The sequence below is a fragment of the Camponotus vicinus genome, unplaced genomic scaffold (assembly GCF_025532165.1).
Source record: "Camponotus vicinus isolate PSW18456_S1 unplaced genomic scaffold, iyCamVici1.0 SCAF_2, whole genome shotgun sequence".
In the NCBI taxonomy this organism is placed as follows: domain Eukaryota; kingdom Metazoa; phylum Arthropoda; class Insecta; order Hymenoptera; family Formicidae; genus Camponotus; species Camponotus vicinus.
In genome coordinates, this window is record NW_028141956.1 from 8,999,288 (window position 1) to 9,009,207 (window position 9,920).

Genomic DNA, 9,920 nt, shown 5'->3' on the forward strand with positions numbered 1-9,920 from the left:
TGGTTAAACTCCGATGGATGTTTTTAAAGCGCAGCAGAAAAAAAGAGACAGAGACGTATCCTCCCGTGAAGTATCTCCCTTTCACGGTGGATGAATCCCGGCGGGTAGCGCCCCTAAAAAGAGATAAGCGCGAGAAAGGGATTTTTTCCCGGTGAGTTGACGTTGCTGGTCGGGGGACGGCGCAACTTTTCGCTCTCCCCTTCCTCTCCTGTGCGCCGTCTTCTCTTCTCATAAATAATAAATGGCCAAATGGGGCTCGACCAGACGACCGGTAACATTCGCTTCCGTCTCAAACCGCGCGCTTTACACGTGTCGCGCCGGGAGAGAAAAAAAAGAACGGGGAAAAATGGGCGACGCGTGTCTTATCTGCTGTTTTAAGTGCGCCGGTTATCCTCAATGGCGTGAAAGCGTCCGCTGTCTGAAGGGAAAAATCCGGCTCGTCGTCGCTCGAAAAATCGCCCGGGCCGCGGAGAATAACTACGTCTTTAGCGACGACGAGCCCGCCATTTTTTTTCGCTCGCGGAATTTCTCGTTTGCCGGATTTCTTTCCGGGTGGAAAATATTCGAGTACACCAATGTGTAAAATTATCATATATATAATTGCTATTTTTTAAAAGTACATGTTCAATATTTTAGGAGCTAATTTTTTGACGTGTGAGATCATTTTATAAAGAAAAGTTTATATATGGTTTTAAAGTTTTCAAAGATACGAAACATTATAAATTTCATAAAATATTATCATTTTATTAAGTAGCTGCTAAACAAGAAGAAGTTTCTTGTTTCCAACTCGGATCGATAAACCTCATCACTTTTTAATCTCTAGCTATTTTGTAAAAAGTCATTATTTTAGGAGATGTAATTTTAAGAGTTGTTTGCATATATCTCGATGAGGGGTGCCTAATAATGTTGCGCCGCAGGCGTGTTAAATGCAAGACGAATGCCGCGCGAGAGAGTCCTTGTACATTATTTGCGCTCGCAAGCATTCCCGCGCAAATAGTATGAATCGTGACCGGCACAATTTTACCGAGTGCACCGAATGCGCCACACGCGCGATTTATTCCCGTTATTCATACATTTCAGCGCTCATCTAAAATGCTGCAATTGTCCGCTCGCGGCCGCATTTTGTCGACACGGCCACTTTCGCGCCGCGAAATGACGATAACTAGCGCACGTATAAAATGTCGCAGCCTCGTCGCGTTTTTATTCGGAGATTCCTTGTCTAGTTTGAAATTGAATTAGGTTCTTCTTTCTTTTTTTTCTTTCTCTCTTTCTCGAATTTAAAATTGTTATTTTCAAAATACATGTGCGTTTAATATTTATTTTATTATACGTAAGTGTTATTTGTCACGTACAATAAATTTATTTATATCTTTCACGAGCAGTCATGCTATACACACACATGCACACATACACATACAATATTTAATTATAAATTAATTTAATATCTAATATATTTCTCGATATTTCATTATAAAATATAATTAAATGTTTGATTGATTTACATTTATCTAATAATATTTAGCATTTAAAATAAATATGATGATAATTGTAATTTATTACTTATATACTTTAGCAATTGTTGGGGAAAATTATTTCAATTTTTCATGATAGAATCTCATATTTCAATTATAATAAATTAAGTAATTCGTATACAAAACAAAATTATAAAATCACTTTATATATCTGATGCTACACCTTATATAATTAATTTTTAACTACGATCGTAACATAACGTTTTACGCATTGAATGCAGCACAAATCTGCCTCGTTTAATTATCTCTTTACGCTTTCTCTTTCAAAAGTCTACCTTTGTTCTATATAACGCTTCTCTTTAAAATGACTGCGGCATTTTTTCTCAAGTATATAACGAGTAAATGTACAAATTGCACAATTGTTCGGCTTGCCAGTCTTCAAGCCAAGAAAGCCAAGGTAGTCGCTTGAGACGCATGCAAAATGCATAGCGTGTATTATTGAAGTCAAGCATTACGCGGCCGCAAAATGGCAAGATGGAAGGAACGTATCATATATAACATTGAATAAAATACGAGTTGTCGGCATGCACGCGCGCAAATACAAACGTCCGTACACGCGCACAAACGCACATGAATAGGGATGTCTAGGAGGAGGTAGATACCAGATTTCGCGTGCGAGGCATTCTCGATTTCCCTGTCAAATCTGATCGATATCGCGGCTACTTTCTGATTTATGGGGACAGAGAGTAAAACACAATAACCGACGTGTCTATGGAAAACGGGACTCGTTTATTCTAGCAGACAGTACTTTCGATTCGCACAGCGTTTAGCGAATATCTGGTTTGTAAAATTTTTGTCCCTCAACTTGAAAGAGAATAGAATTCTATAGTAGAAACCGCATATTCGCATTTCAACGTACGAATATCGATTCGGAGAGGGAGGTTAAGGTATATATTTATCAAAATCCCTCTTATTTTGCCTTCTCAAATTTCCTGGAACGGTTCGGCTATAATAGAGAGGCTCTCTAAAAGTAAACGGCCTACCCCTACGATTGAAAGACCTCGCGCGAGGAGGAGAGTATATTATTTTCACCTCCCCCTGTAATTTAATATCTGTTCAAATTCGATTTCGCGAAGCCGTAATTCGCAAAAATCGGTATCCTCCTAGCTCGCTGTTTCAGAGGGCTGTAATCCAGGATAGGCAGCACCGCAGTCGTGCTGTAGACGATCGTTGCGCTTGACCTCCTTGACCCCAGTCGCGTTTTTCTTCCCTCGGCCCTTCGTTGCGAGTGCAGAAACGAGTATATCCCCACTATCAGGTAATAGACGATCTCGACGACGCTGAGCAACGAGCCGCCCAGAAATAAGCCGATTATGCCGCCGAAATACACTGCAAGAAGGTATGCAAATCGGGATCGAGTTATTAATATGGTGATCGTGGCAAAACATTCGATGATGATGACGTCGACGGATTCAGATCAGCATCGACGTAGAGTCGATTAAGCACAATGTTGGCTTTAATTTCCCGCGATGTTAATTCGCGTCATCTCTCGATGGTGATTTTCGCTCCCGCGATGAAATCGCGAATAATACGCAGCAAGATAGCCGTAAATAAGAGACATAAACATTTTGAATAAGAAGCACCGGAACGCTATGAATTCGTAACTCGGTATCTCGCGGGACTCGTTATGCAGGCGAACCGCCGCGAAATGGCTAATAGAGATAGGGAAATAATTAAGGCGCCGCAAATTAAAGTTCTCCGCGAATCTAGAAGAGCGAGCTTGAATAAAGCAGCATTTTTCGCGAGCAGTCCATGTGTTCTCCTACAATTTCGTCTTTATAAATTACTCGGACCCGACGCGGCCACATTGTCTTAATATATTAGACAAAATTCCAGATTAACTATAATTTAATATCTTTTCCGAAATAAAAAGGAAGATTGTTGATAAGAATAATTGAATAAGAAGTTGGATAAGAATAATTTGATAATAGTTGGATAAGAATAATTAATTTTCAAAGTTTATCCTTTATCGTTTTCTACAAGTATGCGAGGGAAACATTTAGCGGAAAAAGAATGTAATACACGCAACAAATGTATTCGTAACAAAAAATTTTGCAGATAGAGAGAAACTTACCGAGGAGGTCCATTTGCGTGAAGACTACGTCCATTTTGTAGCGAAAACTGGTTTGCCCTATGTAATGCACGTCCAGCGTAATGTCGCTTGCGTTATATAACGGCACATTAGAAAACTCCGTGACGTAGTTATAGTAGACGCATTCCGGGGAACATTTGCAAATCATTCTAGAAATGTCGTGTGGGATCTCGTCGCCGAAGTAAAGGATATGATCGTTGAACAAATCTTGCATCATCGCATGTCAAGAGAACAAAAAGAACAAAATATTGTATTAATTTTATATTTAAGAGGTATGTTTATATACTAGGGCAAGTGTGTGTTAAAAAGTAAGGGAACTTTGTTGTTTTTCAGAACAGGTGAACTCACAATATTAATTTCAAAAAGTGTCTTTGCGTGTTCAGAATAATGGTTTCTTGTTTAACTGGTTTTTATTGTAATTGTACGTCAATTTATAATGAGTGCTTTTCATCTGCATCAAAAAACGAAATACGAGCAATGATATGTTTTTTTCTTTCAAAGAGGATAAAGCTTGTAGAGATTATTCGTAAAATACAACAGCAGTATGGTGAGAGTCTAAGTCACGGAAGGATATATGAGTGGATATCGTTTTAAAAATGGTCGGATTTCTGTCTACTCTTCATCTCAAGACAATAATCCGACTATTTTTAAAATAATCTATCTACTCATAGATCTTGCTGCGACTTAGATAACTCCTAACAAACCACCACTTAGAACACACAAAGTCACTTTGAAGTTATGATATTGTAAATCATAAAGGAGTCTCTTAGAGTTGCCATTTGTTCGAGAAAACGAAAAAATTCCTTTACTTTTTGACTTGTCCTAGCATTTATAAAACAGAACATGGAATACGTTCCGATAGAGAAGCTTTTCTTACCATTGTAATTGAGCAGACACATAAAATCATCGATGGTGCAATCGCGATGAGGAGCGACTGAAATAGTTTACAATATTTGTCAAGGACGAATCCGAAGAAATACGAAAGATACGTACTTGCGGGAAACAGGAAGGACGGATTACAGCCGCAATACTTGATGACGTAATTGCGTTTACAGAGCGACAGACAGGTCGCCTGATTGTACAGGCCTGTCTCATCATATAAGCACGGTTGCTTATCTCGATCCAGTTCGAGGACGCGATGGGTGGCGTATCCGGAAATGCACTTCAAGGACAGGCTGACCAGCGAACTCGACGGCACCATGGTGCCGGTGTAGGGCCACACATGCGGTTCGTTTATTATCACTATGACACCGTCAATTAAATCTGCAACGCGAGATGTATTAGGAATACGACCGATTCTTGGGCTTCGATTTGGGCTGGATTTGGTCTTCGATTTTTCGTAAGAGGGAGGAGAGGAAGGAAAAATGTCTACCTTCTAGTCGACAGAGCAAAGCTTGAACTGAAAGGTTTTCTTAGAGGTGACATTTCAATAACTGCCTCGCAACATGGCACCGATACATCGATTTTGCAGTTTACGATAAATCCCGTTCCCCATTTCGCGCTCCGAGGTAATAAAGGAGCGACATTACGATGGAACGCGGGGGAACGTCGCGTCGTCCTATTCAAAATGCGTCCGACGGCTTTTCGTGAGGATATTAAAATCATATTTGCGAGATTCTCCGCGGCGCGTTTGCATAACAGCGGATTAGTAACGATACGTCGTTGGTGTACACTTTGTCATTTAGCGAATCTTGGTAGAAATAATATTAGTTATTAATTCGCCGCACGGTTTACCCGACTTTATGTTTTGTTTGTCATTATATGTATATACATCTCACCGTTCCCTCTCTTCTCCTCTCTTTGGCTTGGATTTATACTAAATGTTTATTCGAATAATGCGTTTACCTCCCTTTGCCGAGATAATGCAATAATAAACACATAATATATATGATCATCTCAAATGATATGCATGCAATTTACTTGAAAATGTATAAATATATAATCAATGTAACAATCTAAATAAATAAATAAATAAATAAATAATTGCTCAATCATCTTGATGTGAATTATATCTAAACTTCCTTTTTATTTCACATTACATCAGCAAAATTTCCAATTTTCTGATGTGGCCAGGCGAGGCATCGAAGCAAATATCCCAAAGATTTCTTTGATTCACGTCGATCAAGCTCTGAATCTTTCAACATAATACAACGAAGGCGATACCCAAGGGCGTGACTGGAAGGCGAATCAGTGCTCGATCGAATACGATTCCAAATTTCCAGAGCAATTTATTTGACACGATCGCGCACATGGTTTTTCTTTTTATTATTATTATTTTTTTTTTTTGCGAAATATAAGTAACTCGCTCTATCCGATTCATATCGCTCGTTTCTCGTCTCCCTACACGTAGAATATTACACGGTCGGTGTTGCCAATATCCTTACTGGAATCCGGAGGCTTCGTTATGTTTCCCGGATGAATCGTAACCTTAATGCCGCTCCATTCGCCATAGCTAGATGCTTTTCGTGGTCGCGATTCCGTGGGATCCGCCAGGGATGTCACCGCCATTTCCGAATTGAACGAGTAGCAGAAGCCATACTCGGTCTTCTGCACCTCGAAGATCTCGCAGCAATTGCGATCGGCGTTGCGCCACCAGCAGGTGGACAGGAATTGGTCGCATGACGGCATCACGTCGTACAACACCTGAGTTATGTTGATACCTGTTTGATGCTAACGATTAGCGAGAAAATCAGTGAGAAAAATGCAAAAAACGCCGACAATGACTCTGATTTAATCTTATAGAAATTTGTACGTTATATAAGATAAGTTTTACCTTGGTCTCGAATAAAGCATTAAAGATCGAAAATAAAGGAACACATTATAAGTCGTCTGCTGGGAAAAGAGACTGTATCTTACCCGAGAGATTGCGCACATTATGATTCTTCAGGAAATCCATCTCATCGAAATCTCCGAAGGTCATCACGGAAAGCCTGCCCAATATCTTCCGGAAAATCTCTAGGCTCGTCTCGTCTATATCATTAGAAAAGATCCTTGGTTCGAGCTCGAGGGCCCGGTTCCAATCTACGCGGTCGTTGGGGCAAAGAGTCACGCTGGGGAAAGGCAGTTTCGAATTATCGTAGTGCAAGGATTCGATGTCGATCGACGTCGGCGCGGCCTAGACAAATTTACACAACAATAAGGTAAGCAAATACATATCGATCAACATATATCAAGTCTAATAAAAGTCACCATATATCGTTCATTGTTTTAATATAATTGATGGTCTCCGAAATCTTTGAATCTCCGAATTTTTGAAGAGCTTTGAAGGATTTGTGAACACCACTTCTCTTTTGTATGTGATTTTTACCTGGAATCTAAGTGCCAGCGAATAAATGACGTGGCTGGCGCTTATAGAGGACCCGACGAACAGCACGAGCCACAGGAATCGCTCCATCATATGTAGATCGGGATCGACCACGTATCGAAGACCGTGAAGTGTTGTTTGCGTGCAAAAGTAGCGTAATCCTTGCAAGATTGTGTCGAGTTGCTTGCTCTGGCTCTTCTTCCCGCGCATCTTGATTCTCGCGACAGGAAGAGTCGCGATTCTCGTCAACTTTCTTAACCTTCTCCGACCGTACTTCATATTTGGAGATGGTACAGTGAGATTCGAAGATTCCGAGAATTTGTTTGGAAATAGAAAGATCTGGAATAGTTCGATATCTTGTAAGGGACCTAAGATTTTGAAAAAAGCAAATAAATCGGTTGCCAATATTTGAAATAAAACGGAGATAATTCTTTTGCTCACTTTCATTCGTTCTTCGCTCAACAACAATAAAATAAGTACATTCTTATGGTTACTCCTCGCGGTCGAAGGCAGCACTGAAGCAACTTATTGAAAGCGTTCTCGATGAAAGGAGATTGAGCATGCCTTAGCCCTCATTTTTTATCGATATCACAGAGCTGGATCGTACAAATAAAATCCAATCAATTACAGGTGAGTTCGGAAGAATGGGAAGAGAGCCGAGGGGGAAGAAGGGATGCCGCGGGTGTGTTTGAACGCTCACCCGATGTGATCAGGATAATTCGGTTAGCGTGATTGTTGCGCAAACAGCGCCGACACGAGCGGAGAGGGTTGCTATACCCCCAGTTTCAATGCCCGCGAATAATGAAGAAGCCCCCGAGGGGGGGGAGGCAGGAGGGGGAGGAGAGACTCGCGATCCCCGATTTTGATTGCATCCTCTCGGTATAATTTGGACGAAGAGAAATCAGGACTCGTTGATTCGTTCGGGCGATGTCACGTCGCCAAAAGCTATCGACGTTTCGGCCGTTCGATGTCGATCTCTCTCCGGTTCTCGGCGAAATTTCCTGCGAATTCGATTTCAGCGAGTCGCGCGAAATATTCGCCCAGATGACTCCCGCGCGATTCTTTTTTTTTTATTTAATTTCCTTTGTGGATAAAATTATTTTCCTTCGCGGAACAAATAGTGGCTTGTCGAAAAGAAATTAATGGCAGAGACCACCAACCCTTATCCTCTTTTCACTATTTTAACACACTTTTCTATTCGTGAACTTTATAGAATTATAAAACGATAGGTTTTTTTTCGAATATTCTTTCAAAAATAAATTTGCAATTTAGATAACCTCGTATTGCGTTCACAAGATACTATCATTTCGACATATTCATTCAGAATTAAATGAGCATTTGGTGAATACGCGATAGCAATTTCTCGTTCGAACAATCCCGATGACACAATCGACGCCACTGTTGGCTCTAGCTGCGCTTCATTTTCCAGAAGGGATGGAGCCGACGTTCTATTAACTACGCGGTTGCAATCACTCTAATATTAGTTTCGCTTAAACATCACTAGCTTTTCATTTCGCGCGCGTTCAATCTGTGTTGGTTCGCGAGCGAATCAATTATGCCGCGATAATTTATATCTTTATTGCCATCTTAGTGCAAGAGACATTGCGTGAAGATCGAAACAAGTGGGAGTGACTCGCAGGATGAAAAATCGAGAGATTAACAATCTCCGAATGCTTGAAATTTTCATTTCGGTTGTGTTGGAGAACGATTGAAAGATTCTTGACGCGCGTGTGGCACATTTATATAAAAACGCAGAACTATCTTTCGACATTTCTCACCTGGAATTCGTTGATCCGATATGCACACACATATCCACATGAATCGTGAAACGACGGGACCGCAAAATTTCGCGCGTTATCGAAGCGGTGGCTTGCGAAAAATTCCGACAACGCCAAATCTCCAATTTTCTCTTTCTCGTTTATCTCTACCTTTTGTTTTCTTTTTTTTTATTATACGGCTAGTCACAAACATATATTTCATCTTTGAATAATAATTTATCTTTAAATTATATATATAATTGAGATATACTAATTTATACCTGATATACATATAAAGAAAAATATTAAATATCCGATTCTCTTCAACTATGTCTTAAGTAAAACTTTTATTAAATTGCCTAGGTTGTGTATCTGTTATCTTTATCAGTGTTACATTTATCCTTTAACTTTGAAGATAGTTTCGACATAATAAATAGTTTGTTGTCTCTCATCCTGTGCGGTTCTCTCCCTGGAATAGTTATACTGGCCAGTTGTAAATTTCTGCTTCAAATTATTTTCATCCCCGTGTCCAAGTTTTTCCTCGTTGTTTGCGAACAAAAGCCATCATGCTGAGATTGTGTGCATCGTAATACTGCTGTATTAGTCTCAGTGTCGAACCAACATTTACTTTTCAAACAAACGAGCCATTCTAATATTTGGAAGTTACCCCGAGTGACTTGTGGCACGAGTAACTTTTTCGAGAAAAGAATTTCGTGAAACTTTCTCATCTTCTTTATTATTTAATAACATTTTGTTTCACCGCTCAAGGTTTCTTCAAGTGTCGAGACAAACATTTCCTTAGCTTCTCTTTCTTAAAGCTTTTATTTCGTCTAACAGTTTATTCTGAATGATAACAAATATTTGAAGTAATATTCTTCATTATTACCTCTTCCTCTCACTTCTTCATGACGACCATTTGTTGACAAAATTGTGTTAACCATTGTGTTTCTCACCGTGTAAAATAGCTTAGCCACCCCATCTTCTTCTCACATAAATTATGAATGTCGTCGGCAAAATTCTATGTTTGCGGTGCTATTCATCAGAACGTAAGCTGATGTGTTGCCTTAGAATTTGGAAACACAACTGAATACTCTATGTACATCCGGAGTTGTTTCATATATAAAATAATTGAATAAAAATTATTATTATTTTTCATGTCATAATAATAAAATTGTTGTATGAAGATGCGACTGCGATATTCCCGACACAATTTATACTTTTTTGCACGTTATGTA

The 9,920-nt window shown here is 39.6% G+C and overlaps 1 protein-coding gene across 1 annotated transcript; it reads right to left on the reverse strand.

The window, feature by feature from the left end:
* Positions 1-2,367: 2,367 nt before the first annotated feature.
* Positions 2,368-9,626, reverse strand: LOC145966383 (pickpocket protein 19-like). The gene is made up of 8 exons (XM_083090439.1): positions 9,572-9,626; positions 6,932-7,296; positions 6,481-6,739; positions 6,009-6,284; positions 4,618-4,887; positions 4,502-4,558; positions 3,607-3,831; positions 2,368-2,861 (listed from the first exon to the last, which is right to left on the reverse strand). The coding sequence occupies exons 1-8, from the start codon at positions 9,624-9,626 to the stop codon at positions 2,578-2,580; spliced, it is 1,791 nt and encodes a 596-aa protein (XP_082946565.1). The 3' UTR covers positions 2,368-2,577.
* Positions 9,627-9,920: the final 294 nt, after the last annotated feature.